Source organism: Raphanus sativus, chromosome 2 (assembly GCF_000801105.2).
Source record: "Raphanus sativus cultivar WK10039 chromosome 2, ASM80110v3, whole genome shotgun sequence".
NCBI lineage: Eukaryota > Viridiplantae > Streptophyta > Magnoliopsida > Brassicales > Brassicaceae > Raphanus > Raphanus sativus.
The window spans coordinates 26,574,863-26,602,457 of NC_079512.1; the positions used below are offsets into that span (position 1 = coordinate 26,574,863).

At 30.7% G+C, this 27,595-nt stretch overlaps 3 protein-coding genes across 4 annotated transcripts; 1 reads left to right on the top strand and 2 right to left on the bottom strand.

Moving 5' to 3' along the window:
* Nucleotides 1-7,581: 7,581 nt before the first annotated feature.
* LOC108841159 (transcription factor HEC3) lies at nt 7,582-8,754 on the bottom strand. The gene has a single exon (XM_018613946.2). It carries the CDS (start codon nt 8,718-8,720, stop codon nt 8,082-8,084), a length of 639 nt encoding a protein of 212 aa, XP_018469448.1. The 5' UTR covers nt 8,721-8,754; the 3' UTR covers nt 7,582-8,081.
* Nucleotides 8,755-18,590: 9,836 nt separating this feature from the next.
* Nucleotides 18,591-20,672, top strand: LOC108843355 (probable pectinesterase/pectinesterase inhibitor 51). The gene is made up of 2 exons (XM_018616537.2): nt 18,591-19,807; nt 19,897-20,672. The coding sequence occupies exons 1-2, from the start codon at nt 18,769-18,771 to the stop codon at nt 20,577-20,579; spliced, it is 1,722 nt and encodes a 573-aa protein (XP_018472039.2). The 5' UTR covers nt 18,591-18,768; the 3' UTR covers nt 20,580-20,672.
* Nucleotides 20,673-21,877: 1,205 nt separating this feature from the next.
* Nucleotides 21,878-23,960, bottom strand: LOC108840534 (histone-lysine N-methyltransferase ATXR5-like). 2 transcript variants are annotated; one of them, XM_018613363.2, is made up of 6 exons: nt 23,476-23,960; nt 23,285-23,365; nt 22,780-23,009; nt 22,606-22,706; nt 22,328-22,540; nt 21,878-22,252 (listed from the first exon to the last, which is right to left on the bottom strand). In XM_018613363.2, exons 1-6 carry the CDS (start codon nt 23,876-23,878, stop codon nt 22,093-22,095), a joined length of 1,188 nt encoding a protein of 395 aa, XP_018468865.2. In that variant the 5' UTR covers nt 23,879-23,960; the 3' UTR covers nt 21,878-22,092. The 2 variants fall into 2 exon arrangements, with proteins under 2 accessions (XP_018468865.2, XP_018468863.2); XM_018613361.2 differs by having other exon boundaries at nt 22,780-23,012.
* Between the last annotated feature and the right edge of the window lie 3,635 nt (nt 23,961-27,595).

The window sequence follows — 27,595 nt, forward strand, 5'->3', positions numbered from 1 at the left end:
AATAATTAAAATTTGAATATTCTTCAACCAATCAAATTATAAAAAAATTTCTTAAACTCTCTATATGATTGACGAATATAATGTTTTACATAAGAATATGAAATCAATATATCTATTTCTATAAATTGTGTTTTACTAATTATTTTATCTAGTAAATAAATGTAAAAAGAATTAATCAAACATTATTACACTTTCTATAATTTTGACAATTAGTTGTAGAATTATTCTTATTTTATATCTAATTAAAATAGTTAAAATTGAATATTCTTCAACCAATTAAATTATAATATTTTTCTCAAACTCTCTATATGATTGATACCTAATCAAAAATTAATTGACTTCTATTTAATACATAGGAGGATATAAACTAAAATAAAAATTTAGTTTATAAAATTTAATAAAAATATGAGTTGAACTGTAAATATTTTTGTTCTGAACAAGATTCGAAAAAATTAAAATTCGATTTTAGTTGTGGATATAAGAGCACCTCCAACACTTAATAACCCAAAAGTGTATCTACACTTTTTAATATCCTCTATATATTAAAAGGGATGCATTGTCATTAAATGTTTTCACATTGTCTTTGACACGTGGCAATTTCTGAGGAGTTTGAAATTAATTACGCTGACGTGTCGGCTCGGTAAAGCTTCTCACAAGAATTCGATTTCGTTTAAGAAAATAAGTTTTCTAATCTGGTTAAAATAAACACAAGTACGTTGTATCATTTTTCTTCTTACCGATGGATGTGAACTGAAGATAATTACGTCAATAGAAGCCAACTGTTGGTTAGCAAATTAATATGTTCATAACTATAAAGTTTTAATCATGATCTACTTCAAAAAAATGAGACATTTGTGGTGAAAAAACAGAGGAGAGGAGAAAATTTGCTTCATCTACGGTTTACAAGAAAGAAGCAAACTACCTCGACAAGAGAGCTTTCTACAACCTCAAGGAATCCTTCCAAGTGTAACCTCATGCGAGAGGCACAAACTATCTGAAGCGTTCAAGATTCATGATAGCTGCATGGAGGCTATTTCCATGAATGCATGTAGGGAGCAATTAGTATCAGGTTTACCGTTCATCAGAGGAGCTCGAAGGGAGAGATTGTCTCGAGGCGTGGATCGAACATCTCTCTGCTCTTGGTATTAATAACTGCACAAGAGTTGGTCCGTGACGGCGAGAACAGGTGTCCGGTCCGAGAGTATCATTGCTTCTCTGGTGCATTACTCTCAAGAATCACTAAAGAGTGTTCTTGATAGATCTGTCAGAAGAAGATGGAGATTGTTGAAGCCAATGTAACTCATTTCCCGAGTAACGGGAGAGGATTAATCATCCCTCTCAGTTTCCTTCTTGGAATGTTAAAGATCAGAATTACATTAGATATAAAGATCTGCCTGAGCTAGAACGTAGAATAGGTCAACAGCTAGAGAGCGTGAGACTTGATGATCTGCTTATACCTTCCAATAAAATTACAGTGATCCAATAGATGGCTCCTAAACTTTCATGTATTTTACCCTACTCGAATCTGAACAATCTGAACATCCCAAGAACTACTCGAATCATGTATTTTATATGCATGAACCTTTGCAAATAAGCATTGAGCAATAGATGGCTCCTAAACTTTCACATAGCTAATTTTGGCAAACACCTGTTCTTTCAAGTTTGCAAATAATATTTAGTTTTATAGTTTTGTAAACCAATGTGAGTTATATGGACTTCCATCTCAAAGCTTTATAGACCACTCATTAAAAATTATAAAGATATGAGTTCACTGTGATAATCCATGTCAGAAATCTGTTTGGAAAGACATTCAAAACTAAATAGCCCATATATATTTTTACTTAGTTTGACATCCAAATTCAACCCTGCGTGCAGTTTCCATGTAGCTAGAAACACTTAAATCATTGTTGCAATTTACGTTCTTTCGTGTCTATGATGGTGCATATTGAAAGAAACATGTTCTGTTTTTTTTTTTGAAAAAATCATGTTCTGTTTTTCCTAAATTAGTTGGAAAAGTTTCTTTGAAATCAGTCTTTCCATATGTCTATATACAATATATTCTTATTGCATATATTTTGCTTTTAAAATTTATCATTTTGTTATTATAAGACGCGTTTCAAAAATATTTCTATTATATATGGACACGATCTAAATGTTTAAGTTATATGATGCTAGGAGAAGTGTCCACACTTTTAATATAGTAAAATATTTTTGGCAAACCTTAAATATACGACTCATAAATATCATTTACATTTACTCATTTTCAAAAAATAAAAATAAATATTATTTACTATGATGTACCTATACAATACCATACAATAAATGATTCAAAGATTATCACTTTTGTCAGTCTTAAAACATCGATAACATCTATGATTTTTAGCCCTCCTTTATGGTTGCTTTTCACCCCTGTTTCTACTTTGAAACCATTTAAATCTCAAAGGAAAGTCAATTTCCAGATCATTTGTTTGGAAAGCAGTATTCAGATGTCGGTGGACTAACAATAGAGAGGGTCTTCATCGACGTTAACATGAATAAATAATGTATACATATGATTATAAACTTTTATTTCATTATCTTCTAACGGTTTTCTTATCTCATTTCAACAGGGAGTAAAGATTCATGCAAAGGTTAAAAAAGATTTGGTCGATCAGTTTAATCCTGAAATAGACTAAATGGTTGTTCTGAAATTTCATAACTGGCCTAAACAAACTAGATGGCTGCTCTGAAATTTTATTTGATCCTGAAATCTCTGAAGTACATTACTTCAAATCAATGTAAGCTTAACTGTATTCTATTTATTTATTTTAAATTATTTGGAGTAGTTTGTATAACTTATAGGTTAAATTGTAATGTCTTATATCAATTTTGTAACAGCATTCTAAGCACTGAAAATTGATGTCACGGATGGAGGGTTGGAGATTACTGAATTAGGATACTTTACAAGATTGTGTTACAAGATATATTTAAGCATCATTTAAAATTTTATATTTTATACGTTATTGAAGTGTTGAATTTGTTTTACTAAATTTATATCTTAGAGGTTATTAATAGTGCGTTTTCTCTTCTTTTTTTAGCATTATTGTATTTCTTGATTAAGAGAACTGAACCAAAAGAGAGATACTTCCTAAGCTCGGAAGATACTCTGAGTTTTAAGAAAGAAAAGACAAAATAGAAAGCATTAGTAGATACTTAGGATAAAAGTCTAAAATTACAGACAACAAAAGCCTCAGAACAGGCAAACTTGATCTCCTCTGCAACAACACATCACAAGAATATAGTTTGATAACCAAATATTTTACCAGCAAAAGCTGCAAGTTCAGCAACTTCCCTTCCTTGAATTCATGTTCTTGAAGAGGAATCTTTGATGGCTGTAACATTTCAATCAAAAACAGATTCTTCACTCAGTTATAGTTCGCTCAACATTGTTATAAACGTTCTACTTGATAGAACACTTACCTTGTGATAACGTATAATCTGTGACTCCTATGGATTTAGGACAAGCAAATCCTTCCATCTATCTCGCTCTCCATGAGCTGTTCTACCCAAATGGACCAAAGAAGCATGCTATGTTTTTAGGCTGATGTAAATTCTCCTCTTCTCAGGTCATAACTAACCTGTTTTGATACTTTTTTGACGAAAACATAAAGATTGACGGCTTGACAGAAGAAATCATTTGGTATAATTTGTCTACGTAATGTTTAAAAATGACTTAACAAAATGTGTCTGATCATAAGTACATAAACATTCTTGCTAACCTGTCAACCAGGACTGGCTTTGTAGCTGATACCCATAATTTTTCTAGAATATTCACCATTGTATAAGTCACTGTTGGTGTTATTTAGATTTGAGTTGATTTGGATGCGTTTAGAAAATAATTTTATTTTATTTTTCTTTAACTATTATCTTTATTTGATTTGATTTGTATGCGTATAGAAATTATAATATTAAATGATTAGTTCGACATCAAAATTATCTAAAATTCACATAACATGAAACCAAAGAAATAATAATAGTTTTCGGTTTATAATCGAAAAAAACAAAAACCAAAAACGTAAAGCATTTTAACCGAATAAACCAAAACAAATATGAATTTAGAATAGTAATTATAGTTTAAGAGATTAAAAATCAAAAAATCCAACCCGAAACGAACTGATATCCAGATTGACAGACCTAATGTCTACTTAAATCGAAAAAATCAATCCGAAACCAAATCGATATCCAGAAGGACAAATCTAATGTCTACTTATCTGAAAAAGTAATAAAATTAGTAATCTAATTCTGCGCAAGGCGCGGGTTACTACCTAGTTAATATTATAATGCATTTTTGTTAAAATATTAAAATATATTCTGTTTATTCAACCTGCATGATGCACATGTGTTTGGAGTTACTGCCGAGAATATTGCAGATTTGGTTTAGAGATATTTTGACACTTTCTCTTTTCAATTTTTCTTTATTAATATAAAAGTCTGTATTTAGAACCCACCGTTAATGTTGCTCTAAGAACACCCCTAATATATTTTTGGTTGTGTTTTCCATAAAATTTAGAACCCTACAATTATTTACACATATATGTATTTTTAGAACCCAAGAACGTTTTGATCAAAAAAAAAAATCCAAGAGCGAAAACCTTCATCGGGGATGCTCTGAGAAAATCTATACGTAAATGTTAGTTATGGATCACATCGTCACCAATAAACATAAAATCAAAAGTGTAGGGTCGCTGTTGATGAATGATGATGTGGACGGATAAACATATACATGATTGAGCTAGCCTTTATCGTGGATGTCAATTGTCAACATTATATCTGAAAAGCCTACACTATTCTTATCTTACATAGATGTCTGAAAGATCACATATAATGGCAAAAGAAAGATGAAACAATGAAGCTGCTTCAAGTTCAGTTAAACATTTACAAGTGAACTATACCGACATATTAGGAGAATAAGAGTTTACTAAACTTTTTTTTTTTGGTGCAATATATAAAGGAGATACTCAATATATAGTACACTCAATACTTGCAGGACTAGCGTAATCTAACCATAATAGAAATGTTTCCTCTATGTTGTTCAAAATGTCTAGTAGAACACGAGTCCAGTTCCGGTAACATCTGTATCGTTGGTTTCAGACTTTCAGTATTCGCAAATGACCCATTTTGGTCGGGTCGGAAATTTTTGGGTGGGTAAGCGAGAATCTAGATTGAGAAAAAACGCAAAAAGGTAAGCCCATGAGTTACTTTCACACCATTTGGGCTTTGGTTCTCTCTTTAATGGGCTGTAATAATAAAATACTGATGCTTTAACTGTTGTGAACATCTTTTTAGCCACTAGTGCCTATAGTTTTTCACAGGATTACAGTTAGTCGATCAAAAAATCGGTTGATGATGTAAGAGTTAATTTCATATCTTAATTGAAACCTTTCTGTATATAATCGAACTTATTGTGAAAAATAGGAATGTCCGATGGCTATTTTTTTTTTATGCATCAATCGTCCGATGGCTATTTACTGACGATTGATGCATAGTTCGAACTTATTTAGTCGTTGATAACTAAGCTCGATATATATATTCTAGATGGTTTTTTGCGTCATGCGCAGATATAACATATTTTAAATTTTATTTTAAGTAAAATTATTATAAATAATATTTTAAATTTTATTAATTTTTGTAAAGTATAAATTAATTTAATTTAGTTGATTTTTTTAATCTGATTGTATTTATATTTAGTTTATTTTGTTAAACTATTTTTATTTTCAAAAATATTTTAAATTTTCTAAATAGTGATATTTGTATTTGATTTTAGATTAAATTCCAATAAATTTTAGTTTTTTCTACTTAAAAAGATTTAATTGATAGAATTTATTTATTAACCTATTGAACGACCAACACTCATTTAAATAATGTTTTTTGCTAACCTATTCAAAATAGGTGAAGTAGATTCAGAATTTGATTAGTCATATATTTATTTTAAGTAATAAATTTAAATAGAACTTTAAAAATACTAAACTACCACATCTGATGTGTAGTTGCTATCACCTTTGTTTATTTTATAAAAATTAATTGATAAATAAATATAAGTATCTTTAAAAATATTTTTATATTAGAAGTTCCGTATTTTTCTATATTTTAAGAAATTTAAAACATCAATAGTATATAAAACATTTTAATCAAGAAATATAAGTCCAATAATGATATATTTTCTTACAAACATTAAAATATATAAAATACCAATAAAAATAAATATATTTATTTTCTTTGTTATTATCTTTTTAGTACGTTAATCCCTTCTAATAATTAATTTTTTTTGTTTAGATTTTTGTTATTAATGTAATAACTAATATACTTATTATCTTATATATTTGACTTTCTATAATTGAATTATTATCATACTCTTATATTCGATTTTTATAATTTAATCATGTATCATAATTGCTTTAAGTCATGTCACAATAAAATATAATCCACGTTATATTTTTGAGTAGCTATATCATCATTTTTTATTTCAAATGATTACGGTGATGACACCTAAAAAAATATTTGGTAAATAATGTATAAGAGATGTTCTCAGAACACTCTTTCCGAACAATTCTCAAGATCTTTTATTTATCTCTAGGTTATGGATATGTAAGTATATACGTATAAGGCCGGAAAAAAAGAGAGAGAAAATTTAATGAGTTCGTAGCAAGAAGGATAGGTTCCGTTGAATCTCACTGACACTTCGTTGTGTCTTTTATAAAAACCTATATGAATGCGAGGAGACACGAAAGTCAGCGGAAATATAAAAGTGAAGTAAACAACTCAGTAAACAAAGAGCATATGTTTGCTCTCTCTCTTTCTCTTAAGTTTTTTTTCTGACCAACAAGTATGGAGCAGTGCTCTAGTTTTTAATGTTTGTTTGTTGTCAAAGGTTTTCTTTTTACTCTTCGGAAGGTAAATGAGGTTACAACTGTTTCAATTGGACTTTGATTCATAAATTCGAAAGACAAACGAGCAAGTACATTTTCTCTGCGCCATCCTCCATATAAATGTGCCAGTATATATGCTCCTTTATATGTGGTGTATCTAGTTATGTGTACGTATATCAACAGTTCAACACCCATAACCGTTTACATGAGACTTATATATATATAAAGCTATCATTTCAAGAGATGAATATGATAATAGTAAACTTGTAGACGTGTTTTTTATATCAAAACTAAACACATGTCGGTTTTACAGGGTCATATACATTCTCATTATGATAAATTAAGGATCATTTGGGCCTACGTAAATGGATACTATGTTTACATATAGAGAGACTTTACAAACCAAAAACAAAAGTATAATTGAAAAGGTTTTAGTATATTAGGTTGTTAGTTTTGCATATTACTAGAATAACTTTGTCATAAAATTATAAGGTTGTTGTACTGAATAATTGTTAAAATTGGTCTATATTATATACATGTACAAATTGGTTTCAAAATATGCAGGTAATTTCTCAACGGCTCAACGTAAACAAATGAGAGTAACGTTCAATGTGAGGTGTACCGTGTATATGCATGTAAGATGGATATGTGCCCCTTATGTAAAAGAAGAGATGAATATGTGAGAGAGATGCAACAATGAAGTACACTCATATTGTTCATATTCGATATATAACATATATACAGAAATTCAAATATATACATTGTGTGTATACAAAGACAAAATCCACAGTAATGATAACACTATTTAAATAGAGTTTTCATGGCGTCATGGTTTTTATTCCCGAAAAATGCCCGGCCAGAACTTGCATACAACCAAACTACAAATCAAGACCTTATTATTATATACACGAAATGATAACATAAATATATAAATATATGGTGGTGGTACACAACTCAACCTAACCGTTATGATTATTCCACAACCTTTTCTTGGTCAACAACAATATATATTAATAAGTTCAAAAAAAAAAACAATATATATTAATATATATTTTATAACATCTAACAAACTCTTACTTCGTATCCATTTTCACATATAAACACGTTCCATAATTGCACAATTACTCAAACTTTATAACATAATTTTAGTTACTATTAATAGAAATGTAACCTGATTTAAAGCAATTCTCTTCCTGCATCGCCGAAATCTGGCGGTGGTGGCGGCGAAATCCATGATGTCTTCACCACCTGAGAAGCTTGATCTTGCGGTGGAGGAGGATTATTGAGAAGCCGGATCTGCCGTTTCAAGAACTTGACGTAGCGTATTGCTTCGTCGAGCATTGAAGCTGTATCCATCTTGGTACCACCTGGCACAAGTCTCTGGAGGATTCTGATCCTCTCACTGATTCTCTCACGGCGGTGTCTCGCCGCCACGCTCTGAGGGTCGTCGGAGATTCTAACGTTACGGCGTTTGGGTTTCTTGACAGTTGCTGGATCGATGTCGACGGGCTGCATGGCTGCGATCTTGTACATCATCTCTTTCATAGCACTTAGTTCCTCTAAAGGCTCTTCTTCGTCTTCTTCCTCTTCTTGATCTCCGGAGAAAAGAGTAGTGGTTGCAAGGGAAGAAGAGAGAGGAGGCAAATGAGAATGAGAAGAAGATGAAGTGAATGAATTGAAGATGTGGAGGTGGGTGTGTTGGTCCATGGCCATACCGATTGGATCGTTATGATGATGATCATCACTCTTGTTGTTGTTGATGATGTTGTTCCAAGTGTAATTTTGGAAGAGAGATGGGTTCATATTATTATTCATACTTTTATGTTTGTTTGATTTGTGAAAATGTTAATGCCTTTGAGGCAGATATAATATATATACATGTATGTGTGTGTCTGTGAATTTATTTGCATATAGTTTAAAGGAAAATGGGGTGATCATCATATGATGAGGGGTTAGGTTGGTGATGCAATAAATATATTTTTTGGTGCCGAGAAAAATATATGTAAGAGTTGTATTTTTTTTTACAACAAGTGGACGTCACTGGCCGAGATACAGTAAATAAATTGTTTATGATAGACTAACAATAATTCCCTCAGATGCTCTAAAATGTTTATAATGGTCGTATTAATTTGTAAATAAGTATATAGTTTGACACTATTTGCACACAAGAAACTTTTAAAAGAGCAACTCCAACGAGATTATTCTTTCTACCCACTGCATCTAATGTTGTAAATCATACAAACGCTCTCATTCCTTTATAAATTTACGTTACTTTAGTAAAAATCAGAATAGCTGAGTATGCTAGGGTTTCAATCTCTCACATTAAGACTTAAACTTAGTGTAGATTAAGAACGTAGCTTTCACCAAAGTAATAACTAATAAAGATGTGAGTTGCTTTATATAAACATGAGTTTTTCTTTGTTTCTTAAAAGATGTCACCACTTGTGTGCTCTTATTCTGACATCTCGATTTTCAATCTCTTTATCCTTCTCTCTTAGCAAACCCCATTCATCTCAAATTAGGAAATATTGATAAATTTTCTCTCATTCACTTGTCTCTTCACTAAATAGCACATTTTGTTGATCGTATACTCAAATATCTAATCAACGGTTCTGAATACCTCTCTCCCTCTCGATAGAGTACAATACTGAACGTAAATTGTGTGTGAGACTTGCAATGTTAATTTTCTCTCAATTTGCATTTTCTCCACGAGTTATTGCAACGTGGTTCAAAGGATACAAGGATCACATCAGATCACTCGCATGGGGACATCTTCATCAAGATTTGGGTATTAACCATGATTGTTATTAACAAGAAAGACGTGTATCATCGTCGTGACTCGTTATATAAGACGGTGGATATATCATTTTCCATGAAGAAAATTCTACACCTTATCTCAAAGTTATACATCTACGTAACTCGTTCATGTATAAAAGTGTATATAATAAACATAAATTCTTAAAATACACGAAAGTTTTATGAGACTTCAAAAGAGGGAGGGACGCTATCGTTTCTTGATTAGTGTTCCAATTAAGTAATTGTTATCTTGTAAGAGGACTCCCAATGGAGATTCTAACTTTTGATTTCTATATATACTAGGTGTTTTGCCCGCACATGCGGGCATAATTTTCTTATCAATACTTATTAATTTATATTTTATTAATTTAAAATCAGCATAATAAGTTTTTTTTTATGTTTTCAAATAGTTAAATCAAACATCAAAGTATTTATATATGTCAAATATTATTTATCAAAATATATACTTATTATTGTGCTATACTTTTTAAAACACTCATATCTTAAAAATAGTTTAGAAAATATTTTTATATAATTTTTTTTCTTTACTAATATTTAATTATAAAATTTTTGTATCTTAATTTTTGACATTTATAATAAAAATATTGATAGCAACACAATATATATAATAATTATCGTATTTTAAAATCTTTTGATAGGTTATTATATTATTTTAAAATCAATTATTGTATTAAATTTATTTGTAATTATATAAAATTCATTAAGGGTATTGTTTAAATTAACAAATAGCGAATCAAACTAATAAAAATCAATAACCTAGTTAAAAGTTTAAAACCTAATAAAAATATGATAATAAAAAACTAATTAAATTTTAATATAAAATATAAAATTAATATTAAAATAAAACTCGGTTTTTAATATATATAGATTCATTAAGGGTATTTTTATAATTAATAAATTAGTAACTTAGATAAAAGAAAATAATAAATTAATGATTTAGCTAAAACCTAATAAAAACATGACAAATAAGCAAAATTAGCTAAATCCATGACAAATAAAATTCGTTTTTGAAATATATATAGATTCATTAAGGGTGTTTTTTTAATTAATAAATTAGTAACTTAGATAAGAACATGACAAATAAGTAAAATTAGCTAAAACACTCATATCTTTGAAATAGTTTAGAAAATATTTTAATATAATTTTTTCTTGACTAATATTTAATTATAAAATTTTGTATCATAATTTTGACATTTATAATAAAAATATTGTTTCGGATAGCAACATAATATATATAAGAATTATCGTATTTTAATTTTTTTGTTAAGTTATTATCTTATTTTAAAAGCAATTATTGTATTAAGTTTATTTTTTTAATTATATATAAAATTCATTAAAGGTATTGTTTAAATTAACAAATTAGCGAATCAAACTAATAATAAATCAATAACCTACCTAAAATTTTAAAACCTAATAAAAATATGATAAAAAAAACTAAATAAATTTTAATATAACACATAAAATTAAAATTATTAAAATAAAATTCTTTTTTAATATATATAGATTCATTAAGGGTATTTTTAATTAATAAGTTAGTAACTTAGATAAAAACAAATAATATTAATTAAAACAATCAATGATATAGCTAAAACCTAATAAAAACATGACAAAAAAGCAAAATTAGCTAAAACCATAACAAATAAAATTCGTTTTTAATATTATTAAAATAAAATTCGTTTTAATATATATAGATTCATTAAAGATATTTTTAATTAATAAATTAGTAACTTAGATAAAAACAACTAATAAATCAATGATTTAACTAAAACCTAATAAAAACATGATAAATAAGCAAGATTAGCTAAAACCATGGAGAATGTGACAAATCAGCAAAATTACTTCATAAATACGATAATTTAATTTTTTTGTTAAGTTATTATCTTATTTTAAAAGCAATTATTGTATTAAGTTTATTTTTTAATTATATATAAAATTCATTAAAGGTATTGTTTAAATTAACAAATTAGCGAATCAAACTAATAATAAATCAATAACCTACCTAAAAATTTAAAACCTAATAAAAATATGATAATAAAAAACTAAATAAATTTTAATATAACACATAAAATTAATATTATTAAAATAAAATTCTTTTAATATATATAGATTCATTAAGGGTATTTTTAATTAATAAATTAGTAACTTAGATAAAAACAAATAATAATAATTAAAACAATCAATGATATAGCCAAAACCTAATAAAACATGACAAAAAGTAAAATTAGCTAAAACCATAACAAATAAAATTCATTTTTAATATTATTAAAATAAAATTCGTTTTTAATATATATACATTCATTAAAGATATTTTTAATTAATAAATTAGTTACTTAGATAAAAACAACTAATAAATCAATGATTTAACTAAAATCTAATAAAAACATGACAAATAAGCAAGATTAGCTAAAACCATGGAGAATGTGACAAATCAGCAAAATTACTTCATAAATAATAGTATAGATATATTATGGAGTTCAAAACTTTAAAACTTTATGAAAAAACTAATCCAAAATATCTAATTTCAGATACTTTGGATTGAATTTCCCATAAATTTTAAAATTACGCGATTATATACACATATATAATATATATAATCTAAGAAGTAGAATTCCTCGTTGTGGGTGCTCTAATATATCAGACGTCCCGATTTTATAAGTTTCTTATGTCATATCTCATCTCAAAGCAATGTATATATACATATATACATCTACATGTATTTAAATATATGAGAAGTAAGTATTTTTTGCACATATATGTTATGATTTGGTCTGCATTATAATCATACAAATTGCGCATGCAGTCTGCAATCATGCATGATAGGGTTTCCCTCTTTGGTATTTATCCATTGTTCTTTGTATCTTACTTTTATTAAAGCCACCCAACCGCCAACTATATATACATGTACATTTGCATACAAGTTTTGATCATTTGTTTAGTTACGTAGTACATCAATATAATTGTAATATAAAAATATATAGAGATCTATATATTTATATATATGCATTTAAATTGTATGAAAATTGTGTGTTATCAAAGAAAATTATAAATAGTCGAGTTATATATAGTGACGATTATTGTCTATAAAATCTCGATATATAGAACATTAGGGAAAACAGGAAGATATCCTAAATAAACAAAAACTGAATGCAACTAAATATTTCCATTCGGTTATCGCTTAACATGGCCGTTTCAAATTATTTATTGATCATGTTTAAAATTTATAGCTTTATTTTTATTTATTTGATGTTTTTTTGAAACTGTCAGTTTTAAATTTAATATCATGTCTAAAAAATTAAAATTTTATATTATAACTTATATATTTGTGCCAAATAAAAAATATTATAACTTATATATTTATTTTCAAAAATTCTTATTTTTCTTTTATTTTTTAACTCGGATCATGATCGCTCCACTTGATGTTGCTTAATTAACTCTTTGACATGGTTGAACATGTTGATACTCCCTCCGTTCCACTTTAAGTGGAGTTTTAGAGAAATTTTTTTGTTTCATTTTAAGTGATGTTTTCAAGTTTCTAGATAAAAAATAAATGCATTTTAATATTTTTCATTATTTATATTCTATAGTATAATTGTTTATTGGTTAAAATTACTTTAATCATTATTGTTTTTAGGTAAACGAGAAAAATAGAATAAAAATTTGTAATTTTTTAACCAACGTGCAAAAACCTCAAAACTCACTTATTTTGGAACAGAGGGAGTATCTCAAAGGGCTTTCTATCATAAAAGAAAAAAAAAACTCAAAGGGCTCTTCTTTTTCGTCCGTATATAAAGTGTAACTGTAAACCCTAACTAGATGGATCTAATGTAAATGTATGTAGTACATATACACGTGAGTGGGTGAAATAAATGTGTAACATTTTCCGAGGAAGATTGAATCATAAAATCTGACACGATCTCCATTATTTTCATCCAAATTACCGCGTATATAAAAGCATTGAATATCCACATATATATATATTCATCAAATGTGTTATGTTTCTCGTATTAATAGCGATAACACAATCGTTTATTACGATCCCCAAAGACACACCCTCATTTCCTCAGAGTCCGGTCTCTTACAGCGACTTTTCTTTTTCCCTCTTTCTGCTTGCACCATGGAGAGGAACAAACAAACCAAAACTCAGTGTTGTATGTATCCAAATATGAACAATTTCAAATTTTGTGATTCCATTATCTCAGTATCGAGTTTCACCGGTTATATTTGGTGATGATTGATATTATCAAGCCAACGTAATCACCGAGTCACTGACTCGCTCAATCCGAAAATAAAAATTCAGTTTGGTGATCAATATAGAAAAATAGAGCTAAAATATATAAAACCTAAACAATTCGATCTAAGAACCAAAATCATGACTATATATGCTAATACTTAACATACCATAGAACTCCATTGGATTTATAACTCGATGGCGGTAAGTCGAACTATTGAGTATTTTCTCTCCAACTCAAGGATTCATAAATTGCATATCATCAAAATGACTTTTATTGAACCCATCTGCTACATAGTTAGTCATAAGAAATGTATATACTTTTTTTCTACGTCCATCTGTTTATTTAGACTTAACTTGTTTTTTTTTTTGAAAATACTTAACTTGTTGCTCTCTTATACCACTTAGTTTTAATATTATTCAAATAGCTAAAAGAATTACCATGACTTTTTCTTATGTTTATATTTTCATGCACAAGGTTTAGTTATTCAAGATGGATTCTTACACAACTTCGAGTCCAAAGAGATAAATAAGTTTCTGGAATATCCTCCAATTCCAGCTATATATATGACACAAGTACTTAACTACATTGATAAATATTTTGGAAATGTGATTTGTACATACAACTGTAACAAATGTTTTGGTTATACGACAAATATGATTCCAAAAACGATTTTTCATACCTTTTGACGAATTTTGCATTATTTTCTGTTACTTTTTTTTTCAAGAGGATCTATAAGTCTAAAAAAGTGCTTACAAGGCATGGGCAGATGCTGTGGAGAAAGTGAACAAGTCTCTTGTTTGGCCCGAAAGTGGTGTGATATGGAAAGCTCTTTAATGAGTTTTCACTTTTATTTTTTATTTGAGACTCTTGTTATTTCTCTTTCTTTTGAAAATAAATAAACGAAGTTAAGTGATTTTTATTTGCTTGGAGGAATTATAGTTAGTATCCATGCATACACATATAAATGCATGAATTTTAGCCGTATACACGAGACAAGGTTGTATTAAAACATGCGCATACAAATTGATTCTTTTTTGTGCTTTGGAAGAATATGATTTGTGTTTTTAGAACATCGCATCATCTAAGTAAATCTCTCACTATCTTTTCTCCAAAAAAATATAGCAATGTCATCTTCCAAAACATATGTATTCAATCTAGACATTGTTGAAATGTTGCTAGTTCTTTCATACAGTCTGAAATCATAATATAAACGCACAAAAATCTAAAAAAGAAAGTCACTCGATTCATGGAAAGTGCAGCTTACATGTTTGGAGGCCTATTTGAGCCCAAGCCCAAAATATTTTCACTCGATTCAAATATGGGCAGCTCAAAACTCTGTTTTTTTAAATTAACCAAACTGATATATCCACAAATTGTATGGCAGATGTAATGTTTTGAAATATTTTTCTATATAACAAAAGAACTATAAAACATAAGAATAGGTCTGGGAGTTTTTATCCCAACTCGAAGTACCTACCTTAATCCGATCCGGGAAAACAAAAACCGGATCCAAACAAGTTATACAAAAGTATTCGGGATTTATGAGTTTGATACTTTGGAGTTTGGTGATAATCTGAACCCAAATCTGAATTATGATTTGAAGATATCCAAAATTAGTTAAATATATTAATGTTTTATATATATTAAAATAATTTAGATATTTTATAATATTCAAAAGATTTTGTAATTTTTTCGTTAGCAACTTAAATAGATTCATATATACTTTGTAAACCAAATTGATAATTCTGCATCTATATAGACAACAAACGATAGCTGATTCTTTGCACTACTGCGCGACCATCCGCCTTTGAATTCTGCATCTTTGGTATATGAATGAGCTCTGAACTGGTGAAACTTCTCTTCGATCAATATCTTTATATCTTCTAAATAGCTTGCAAAAGCTGATGGTCTTTCTTCTGGTTTTGAAACCATCTTCACCGGTTGAGAACAATCCTCCGTTGCAAATATAATTATAAACTGTCTTAGATTTCTCATAAATTTCATTGTCCAAATGAGAACCTCTATCTCCGAATATAGTGGCGACTAACTCGCTCTTGTAATCTTCACTCCCATCAAACCATCAAAACTTTCTAGTATGTTATACCATTCTTGTCCCAAAAAATTTTCTTGATTTTCCATGATATATCCGTAAAATACCGTATACTTTGATATATGGTACTACTGATTTTACTGGTAACCGAGTTTGATTGATTCGCTGAGTAAGTTTATTTTGTGTCTCAGCCCAAAGTAATGATTCTGTTTCTACCAATTTGAGAGTAGTTCTAGGATCAATATCAAAGTTGCTAAATATTTTGTTGTTGTTTCTTCTTTTCCATATATGCCTTGTTTGTTTTATTTGTTATTTTAAATACTTTTTAGTTAGTTTAGATGATTTAAATAATTTTCAATTAGATTTGTGAAATAATTAATTAATTTTAATTTTTTGACAATCTTTTCAAGTTTTTTTTAAAAAATTAGATAATTTTAGACTATGATTACAATCTGATCTGAACCGAACCGAACACGACCGATAATTAGTAAAACCCAAATGAAACTTATAAGCATAATATCGAAAATCCGAGAATCCGAATGAATCGAATAGAAACCGAGAGGGATCCAAAAGCCCATGCCTACATGAGTGTGTTTTCATATTGTTTTTATTTAATCTATGCTAAACGGAATTTATAAAATTTTATATGCACATATAGTTGTCGTTAATTCATGCCAAAAATCCCTATTTGAGAAGTGATTTGCCACATGTCTTCTCTACAATCGTTTTCACAAAAAAAATTGTGACGTGTCTATTAAGATTGATGACATGTCATATGGTTAAATATGACATGGACAATTACATTTAATGCTGATATATATTTTTGGAAATCTTTTTATTATATGGCAATAACTCATATATTACATTTAATATTGATTTATATTTTTGGTAAACTTTGTAGAATATGTTAATAACTCATAAATCATCACTAAAAATAAATATATTCAAATATGACATTTTGAATTTCGAAATATTATATAATTTTACTTTTATATTTATAAAATTTTTATTATCTAAAATTTTCTAAATTTTCTGAATTAAAAAAACAATTTAAATCGTAATATCATTAGTTTCTTTTAGATATCTACAAATTATATAAATATTATTTAGTTTTAATTTTTGATAACTATACAATTTTATATGATTTTAGTAATTTTGTACAAGTTGATTTAATACATTTAACCAAATGAAATAAATAATTTTTTAATCTAAGATTTTAACTTTATATATATCATATATATTATTAAATATAATTTAAAATAAAAAAAATATTTTCTCTTAATTTATGCTTAATTAATGATATTTATATTAATTATTGGTCAAAAATAAAATATATAATATTAATAAATTACAATTTAAAATATAATTTAACTTTTAAAAAATTCATCACTATACATGGTGCAGGAAAATACCTAGATTAATAATTGTGACATGACTACTAAAATTGTTAGCATGTCTTATAGATTAATATGACATGATCAATTATATTTAATGTTAAATTATATTTTTGGTAAACGTTTTAAAATATGGTAATAACTCATATATTATATTTATTGTCGATTTATATTTTGGACTTTTTAAAATGTGGTAATAACTCATAAATCATCATTAAAATAAATATATTTAATTATGACATTTCAAATTTCGAAATATCATTTAAATTAAAAATATTTCAAATATACATATTTTTAGAAAATTATAAAAATTAAATCATAAAATCAAATTAAATCGTAAAATCGTTAGTTTCTTATATTTTTTTTACAACCATTAGTTTCTTATATATATCTACAGATTTTATAAATATTGTTTAATTTTAATTTTTGAAAATTATGCAATTTTACATATTTATTTAATATATTTAATTAAAATAAATAGATAGAAAAATCTACCTAAGATTATAATTTTAAATATATACATACTCATTCTTAAATATAATTCAAAATAAACAAAATTGTTATTATCTTAATTTTAATGTTCAGTTAAATCAAATTTATATTAAAATATTGATAAGAAAAAAGAAAATTTATAATATTAATAAAAATTAAATATAATTTATATTTATCTATTAAAAATATTTTAAAATTCTTTTACTGCACATGGTGCAGGAAAACACCTAGTAAACATTACATTCAAAGTTTTAAGAAAATTAAATGCATAAAATCTTAAACAAACTTTTTCATAAAAACATATAATACTGAGACGGGTGATTGGTGTCTGCTAATGCCCAATCCAGGTAATATATAATCCCTAACCAAATCAACATTATGCTAACGCCCAATCCATGTAACAATCCCTAACCAAATCAACATTTATTCTAAAATTAAGTTATACTGGATAGCTGTTCTTAAATCCTACTATTATTCTTTTTAGAAACTAGTTCTACATTTGGAAAAGTAGAGATTAGGTAGAAGGCCCCCATGAAGAAAACAACAATTACCAACTCTAGAGTAAGATGAATAGAGAGCTTGACAAATGACAATAGACCTAAACATTAAACCGACATAACCGGAACCCAAACCGGATACTTTGATCTCCTTTCTTTCCTAATAAAAAAGGTCAACCACAAAACTCCAAACACTTCTCTCTCTCTCTCTCTCTCTCTCTCTCTCTCTCTCATCTCCATCTCTGCGCGCATGATCGCAATAGTGTTCCACTATCCGCCGCCCGTGACTCTAATGGTCCGTGACTGTAATTCATTTTCCTTTTTCAATTAATTAGTTACACACACACTTATACATATATACACACACACAACGTTATCCAAATGGCTTCGTCGAAACCACTCCATCATCCCCTCTTCTCCTCCGCTAAATCCCACCGGAGAAAACTCCCAATCCGCTGCTTCTGTCTCTTACTCGCCGCCATGTCCTCCGTTCTCATCCTCCTCTTCTCTCTATCCCTCCTCGCCTCTCAATCTTCCTCCTCCCGCCACCGATCACCCTCCGCCGCACCTCCCCCCGCCGCAGCTCAGATCCGCCTCGCCTGCAAGGCCACTCGCTACCCAGACCAATGCCTCGCTTCCCTATCCGAACCGGGCCGGGTCCCTCCGGATCCGAGCCCGTCTCAGATCATCCGCTCGGCGATCTCCGTCTCTCTGCAAACCCTCGGAACCGCCCAGTCGAAAGTGAAGTCCATCCTGGACGCGTCCGCAGGGAAGAATCTCGACCGCACCAACGCCGCGAACACGTGTCTCCAGCTGCTCTCTTACTCCGAGCGCCGCACTCGATCGACGGATCAGGCTCTGACACGTGGAGGCGGAATCAAAGACGCGCGCGCTTGGCTCAGCGCTGCTCTCGTGTACCAGTACGATACGTGGTCGGCGCTCAAGTACGTCAACGACACTAAACAGGTCGGCGAAACGATGTCGTTTCTCGACGGGCTTATCCACGTCACCAGCAACGCTCTTAGCATGATGGTGTCGTTCGATAACTTCGGAGACGACGTCGCGTCGTGGACTCCTCCGAGAACGGAACGGGACGGTTTCTGGGAAAAGGCTGGGCCGGGTTTGGGCTCGGAGGCTAATATGGGCTTCCCTTCCGGTTTAAAAGAAGACGTGACGGTCTGCAAAACCGGGAAATGCGGTTACAAAACGGTGCAGGACGCCGTTAACGCTGCGCCGGAAGATAACGGAGCGGTTAAGTTCGTTATAAAGATCAGCGAGGGAGTGTATGAGGAGACCGTTAGAGTTCCGTTTGAGAAAAGAAACGTCGTCTTCGTCGGAGACGGTATGGGCAAAACGGTCATTACAGGATCGTTGAACGCTGGTATGCCTGGGATCACCACGTACAACACTGCCACTGTCGGTGAGTCAAAACGTGTTTTTTTAATGTTAAAAAAGCAACTTGTTACATGTTTGGTTTTATTGAGTTACATGTTTGGTTGGTTTTGATAGGAGTGGTAGGAGATGGGTTCATGGCGCGTGATCTAACGTTCCAGAACACAGCGGGACCAGACGCTCACCAAGCTGTAGCCTTTAGATCCGACAGCGACTTTTCTCTGCTGGAGAACTGTGAGTTTCTTGGGAACCAAGACACACTCTACGCACATGGACTTCGCCAGTTCTACAAAAAATGTCGTATCCAAGGAAACGTTGACTTCATCTTCGGAAACTCAGCTTCCGTGTTTCAAGATTGCGAGATCCTAATCGCGCCGCGTCAGCTTAAACCCGAGAAGGGAGAGAAGAACGCCGTCACTGCCCAAGGGAGAGTGGACCCGTCACAGTCGACGGGGTTCGTGTTCTTGAACTGTTTGATAAACGGAACAGAGGAGTACATGAAGCTGTATAGAGCTAACCCCAAGGTGCATAAGAACTACTTGGGGAGGCCGTGGAAAGAGTTCTCCAGGACTGTGTTTATAGGCTGCAATTTAGAGGCTTTGGTTATTCCTGATGGGTGGTTACCGTGGAGCGGGGAGTTCGCGCTCAAGACGCTGTATTATGGTGAGTCTGAGAACACGGGTTCAGGATCTGATAGGTCAAAAAGGGTTTCATGGAGCAGTGAGATTCCGGACGAGCATGTTCATGTTTACTCGGTGGCTAACTTTATTCAAGCCGATGAGTGGGCGTTGTCTGGTTAAATCAATTCAAGACTAAAAGCTTCATTAGTAGAAACATTTCTCATTGTACTTTAGTTGAGAGAGTTTATAAAACTTTAAAAAAAAATTTCCTAATTTTTGCGTCGGTACGAGTTAATATCAATTGAGATTTTAGATCTTTAGGGGTAAATCAAAAAAGTTTCAAACTTTTGGAGGAAACAGCTTTTGTTTGTTATTGAATATAGCTATCAAACTTTTAGGAAGCGTGTTGGGGTAAAATCATAAATGGGTATGGAGGAGTCTCTAGTTGCAAGCAGGGAAGCGTCTGATGCTTTTTTGCTTGACGTTAAAGCTAAGTTTGTTGTTATAAGAAACGAAATTCCCGAAAGTTTTCAACGAAGTAGACATCATCATCATCATTTCAATGTTCTGAGAGTTGGCCATAAAAGTAAGCAGGAGGATGTAGGTTGCAGAAACTGGTAAAGGGCAGGTAAAACCCGTTTAGTTTTCAAAGAAGGGTAGGTTTCAATAGTAAAGTTATTTTGGACTTTAGCCTTTTAGGGTTCTTTCTAAGTGGTTCACCTAAAGACAAGTTATTGGGGGTAGGTGTCCATGCATTAGGCACATAATTCTATTGTTTTGGACCTTTTGATTGATCATAGGGGCACATATTAAGAGATTAGTGGCCACAAAGTCTAACACAAAGTTTTTACTGTTGGGCAAAAAAAAAGCATCACTAGACCGGTTGATGCAAGGCTACATTTTAAATGTTCAGAACTAAAATAAAAGCTAACTTTATTGTTTACCTCTGTGAAAACATGCTATGACAAATAATGGATGACAGACAAAAGTACATTACTTTGAGACAAGACCAAGATATTTTGGTGGATAGAAGGAACCCAAGTTTTTCTCCTCCTTATGTGGAGCAAACTACTTCATGAGGTGGGATTTTGCCCACGGCTCCAACGAGCACTCGTTGTGGACCTTGTGGTGGTTGGGCTGTTGCTGGATTCGATTGCCTAATCTCGTTCTCTCTGTCGATAAATCTACCCAAAGTCCATGACCGCTAACTTCACCAGTATTCTTCTAACAACATTGTTATTTCGTGTGGATCATTAAATGTAACAGAAGCAACAATGAAGTAGAAACACGTTTAACGCTATGTAGACCATTGGAACAGCATCACCAACTCGTTTGATAAATTTCATCTTGTTACAATCACAAGCTTCAGATTTTTTTATTATTATTTTTTTTCTTGAGTTCTTTCTGTTAACTAATATAATGATAAATTCATAGGAAGAAGTATATTTTTTTAATCTTATTTGGCAAAGGTCTACAAGAACATAGAAAAGAAGTTAAAATTTTCATTTTTAAACCAAACAAAAGTTCTGCCAAAGAAGATAGAATTAGTCTATCACTAACTTCATAGTTAAGAATGATTAACCTCTCCAATGACCATACAATTCAGATCTATACCCTTTTTAATTGGCCTGTATAAAAACCCTATTGAATTATTTCAGAGACTCTGTCAAACTGTCTGAAGTGAGAGAGATGATCATAGGAAGTGATGAGTAGGATACTCATGTTCATAACCATTGTAGTCATAGTAAAGCCTCTCCCCTTTCGCGATATCGCGTGTAGCCACTATAAGAACCCGAACTTCGCCGTTGATGCTATACCTCACGCATTTACAGTTCTGCTTCTTCTTACCATACCTGCAAAACCATCAGTATGAAGTTTTTGTCAGAACAAAAAGAAACCTAAAAGATATTATTATATCTTAGCTTTACCTATTGTGATTGTTGATGCCACTGATGAAGCGAGATATGTTTCCATACTTGTCAGGGCAAATAACAAGAGATTTCGATGGATCTTCAGATAAGAGGAGAGTCATAATGCTGTCACAATCGTCCTTCTCACGGTTCTTTAAGTAGTCAACATCTCCTGCATATTCAGCTATCAATGTGAAGTCCTTAATTGGACCGTCTGCTTCAACTGTGAAACTGTAAAAAAAAAAAAAATGTTAATAATGTCATTAAGCGAAGATTTGATCAAAATGAATGTGTACCCTTGAAACTGATCTTCGACGACAACAAGAGGAGGGTATTCTCCTCGTCGATTCATAGCTCGAGACTGTTCCAATGTCTCGAAATCTTCTTTTGGAAGCACCTAAAAGGGAAGAAGTGAGTGAGTTCTTGAAAAGAGCTGAAAAGATTTGTATCTCTTTTTGTTCTTTTCTTACCTGCACGCCACCTATCTCGAACATGGATTGATTAGCAGAGCGAGGAGCCATCCCTGGGACATAAGTTAACTCGTTGCTGTATTTCATGTTCAAGCTTGTTAAAGCGGATGCAAGTGTTCTGAGCTGTGCATCCCTTTGAAGAGGATCTTTCGCTGGAACAAAAGGTAACAGTCTTCTCTTTCTCTTCGTCATAGTCAAAGGGCGAGATCGTCTCTTGTGCTTTGTTGTCTCTTCTTCAAACCAAAAAAAAACAATAAATAAAGCCATTAAAAACGAAAAATATTGCTCATCTTCAAAAACACTTAATAATATTCTGTTAATCAATGAAGCAGCTAGTTCTCATCAATGCTTGTTTAACCCTAAACCTCAATGCATCATCAGGTGCAATATACAAATCCATATTTCAAGAATATTATAAGCTAAAAGTTAAATCATCTCTTCGGTTTCATCCTTTTAGACCCGATTTTTAGAACACTATACAACAAAAAGATGATGAAAACCGAACCTTGACTCAACTCTGGTTTCTCTGTTCCATCGATTGACTTCTCAATCCGGAAGAAATGCATAATCTTCCGCTGAGAATAACCTAAACAAAATCACCCCCAAACAAACAAACAGTTGAATACAAAAAAAAAACACACGAAAGTTACGAACTTTAACCCAACAAAAAAACAAAACAAACACACACACACATACATCTCACAGGTCGTTGGTCGGAACAATCGACACAAAACCATTGTCCGATAGGGACACGAACCACGATCGGCCTAAGGCATCGCATATGGAACCCTCTGTCGCACATGTCGCAGAGGAGAAGCTCGTCGTCTCTTTCTCCCGACCCGCATTTCTCGCAGGCGACGTCACCGTACCGGCCGCCACCGTCGCAGGTGACGTCGCCACCGTAGACGTCGTCTTGCACCTGATCAGCGGCGGGCGCGGTCACCGCCATTATCTCGGCGATTGATCTCATCTTCCTCGGTGGAGATTCGGAGGAGGGTCGTGGTCTCCGTGGAGGAGCGTTGGTTCTTCGCCTCGAGGAAGGAGATGAAGCAGCAGCAGCAGCAGCTGGGGAGGAGGGGGAGGTGTGGGACGTAGCCATGATGATGGCTCTCAAAAGACGAAGAGACGCTCTGAGAGAATGGTTTTCGATTGGTTGGGGCCTGATGGCTAATGTGCACCCGTCCGCGTCACCTGGAAGAGTGTAATTTTTTTGGGTTCTTTCTTCCCCCTTTTTGTATTTGTTACTGTCCAAAAGTTCAGTCATGGTAAGAAATCAATTTTTTTATCAAATTATTAAATGTTTTTGACTATTAAAAGTATACGATTCATTAGTTTAAGTATTATATTACTGACTTACTAAGAAATATACAAATAAGAATGACAGATTTTATTGACTGCTGCATAGATAATATAATTCCTTTTATGGAAGGATATAAAATGTAACTCACATACAAAGTTTTTAGAAACAAATTTTGAATTTTTTTTTCTAGCATTTCTCTTTTATTTTAATGTATTATCTCTTAATTATGCTGCTGGAAATATTGAACAAAAAAAATATATATACAGGGGGTGTTAGTAGGAGTTAGATTTATAATTATTTGTTAATGTTTTTAGAATTTAGAGTTAGTGAATTATAGATTTTTACACTCTTATTAAAATCTAGTGTTATTGGTTTGATGACTTTATAATTTTATGAAACAAAATTTTCCAAAAAAAATATATATTTAATGATTCTATAAATATATTAAAGTTAGTTATTTGAAGTTGTTTTCTAAAGTTAATATTAAATATGAATTTGAGAACAGTATGTATATTCTTCAAATCTTAAAATCATTGTAGCAATTTATTTTTTATAGATTTTGACAACATATATACAAAATTCTCTCAAATTCTTTCCAGATTTAAGAAATTTCTCAACTTTTAAAATCAACAAATTCTATATAAATCTAATTCCTTCTAACACCCCCTTAGTGATTCTAAATGAGTATATATTGGTTACTATCATTAAAAAATCCAAGTATCCAATGACATAAACAATTTTGTAAAGTTATCTATATTGATTATCTTTGGTTTTTCAAAACTGACAAAGGTCAGAAAGCAAAGGAAATAAATAAAATAGTCTTTTTTAAAACAAAATAGTCTTTCAAATGAGTAAAAAACAAATTGTTGAGATCTTTATTTACCATGTAAAGTTATTCGATGGTTAAAAAAATGGTTAACTTTTTTTGTTAGAGAAATTTCATTGAGTCTCTACCTATAACAGTGTCTTTCCAATATATTGGGTATTTCTTAATATTTCAAACTTTTGATCATTGAATAATTTTATATGGTAAATAATTATCTAAACAATTTGTTTGAATTTCTCATTTGAAAGACTATTTAATTTTTTAAGATTTTGAATATTGTCAAAATCTATGAAAATAAATTGCTACAATGATTTTAAGATCATTGAATAATGTCTTAATTCTAATAAATTATGGGTGCGAGTTATATGGAAAATGGAAAATGAGAACATGATTCTAAAGAGCAACATTAATTTTTTCATGGGTTAGAATGCACAGCCTGATGGAAGAACGTAACTTTCAGCTATACTCTGAGTAGTCAGTACCTCGAAAATATGTCATGGTTTGAAGTATCGCACGTTATCATTACTTTTTGATGTATCGGGCTTGATAATGATAGGTGTTGTGACTCGACCACCGGCTTAGCAATATACCATGAACCATTTTAAATTTTGAATTCTTTAACTTACATATCTGATAGAAAAACACACTAATATGCCTATAACTTAAAGCCATGGAAACAAATAAGAAAACTTAATTAATTAAAGACAGCTATTAAGAAGTCTTCCTCCTTGCTTTGGGTCATATTAACTAAAGAACTATAAATTAAGCTTCTTCATCTTCAATCAGCAGTCTTCCTAAATTGAGAACCAATTTAAAATTACTCCAAGATGACTTCAAAAAGTATACTATTAATTTGTAATCTCCTCGTTCCAACATCCCTAAACCTAATAGTATATTGTTTAAATTGGTAATATAATCTTTCTTAGTCCATGATTATTTTGGAGTCTTTGGACATAGGTCTTGTGTGAGTGTGGGTTCCTTAAACATTAAAAAAAACATAGGAATATCGCCATAAGTCAACATCTTCCAATTTCTTGCTATTAACAATTCAAACTCCACTTTTTCATTCCATCACCATCAACAAAAACACCCTTTCAAAAAGATTATACAATTCCTCAATTCCACGCAAAACCCCTTCAACAAAATAATATTCCCCCTTCTTTAGCGCTCTCGTTTTCTCTCATCGGCTCCAATCTTTTAATTTATAAATGTCTTCTCGAAATCGCAGAACATCAAGAATCAACCAACTCACGAAAACAATTCTTGGTCTTCCTTCTTGTCATATCTAGTTGCAGAGCAAGAACCACGAATGTACTACTCATCATGAGCTCACAACCAAACGAACCGACGTAGTTTTGCTACAATGACATCGTTGTGCAAAACAACCGACGAGTTCAAAACAAACCGACGTAGTTTAGCAAATATTCAGTGTACAGTTTTTGGATTTTTGCCACGTCATTTTCGGTTCCAGCTTCTGGTCCAGAAGACACAATGACATCGGTTTTTGACTTTTAGTACTACCAGCACTCGATCTTCTCCTTGAAGCTCAAAGGTTTTTAATAAATCAATCTCCCTTCTTGTTTTTGTAAGTTTTGTGGTTTAATTTTTACTAGATTTTGACCCGCGCTTCGAAAGCATGGGTATTATTTTTCACTTTTATAAAATATATTATTTGTTTGTAATTATTGAATTTATTTATTTTAATAAAATTTTCTTTATAATAAATTCGACACATAGAGTGTCTCTGGTAAACTATGTATTTCTCTAATTTTGTTTTATTCGCTCTTCAATCAACATATTTATTTGGCTTGTTGTTAAAATAAATGATTATAGACTTTGATCTATGCACCTCCGCGGATGTATATTTTAAAAAATATGATGATATTTGTTTTTCATGTAATTATTAGGGTTTGGCAAAATGAATCTGAAGAACATAACTGATACCAATCCGTAAATATAGTACCAAACCTGAACATAAATTAATTAAATATTCAAATTATTCAAAATTGTGTTAGTTAGAGAACCGAATCGGATCCGAACCGAAGTATTTGTGTACCTGAATTTATCTTAAAATAAATTTATATACTTATATATTAATTATTTTTATATTTAACGTATATAAAACATCAAGAATGATACTTTTAAATTGGTCTAAAATACTTGAGAATAATATATTACTTTATTTACAGATTTTGAGAAATTTAAAATATATAGTGATTTAAAACTTTAAAATAATTTAAATAGGTTATCGAAACCCAAACCAAACCCGCAAAGATCCGAATCAAACTTAAACAAAAATTTAGAAACATCCTAATAGGACTGAAATATTTGACCTCGAAAACCTGAAACACAAACCGATGAGAATCAAACCTGTATGGATGTCTGAAAACCCATCCTTAGTCATTATTATATATCGTATAATTTCATCATATAATTAATCGTATTTTTGATGTACCATCATATAAGTAATCATATAATTATAGTATTTAATATGTATCATCATATAAATAATTACATATATTATATTTTAAAAACTTAATATGAAATATAATCATAATTTGAGTTGGTATTTCAAATTGGGCTTTGTATTGTATGTTTTTTATATATATTGACAACATTCTTTTATAATGGACTTAATAATTTAAGCCCATTACTTTTTCTGTTTAATACTACTATCTTTGTTTCCAAAC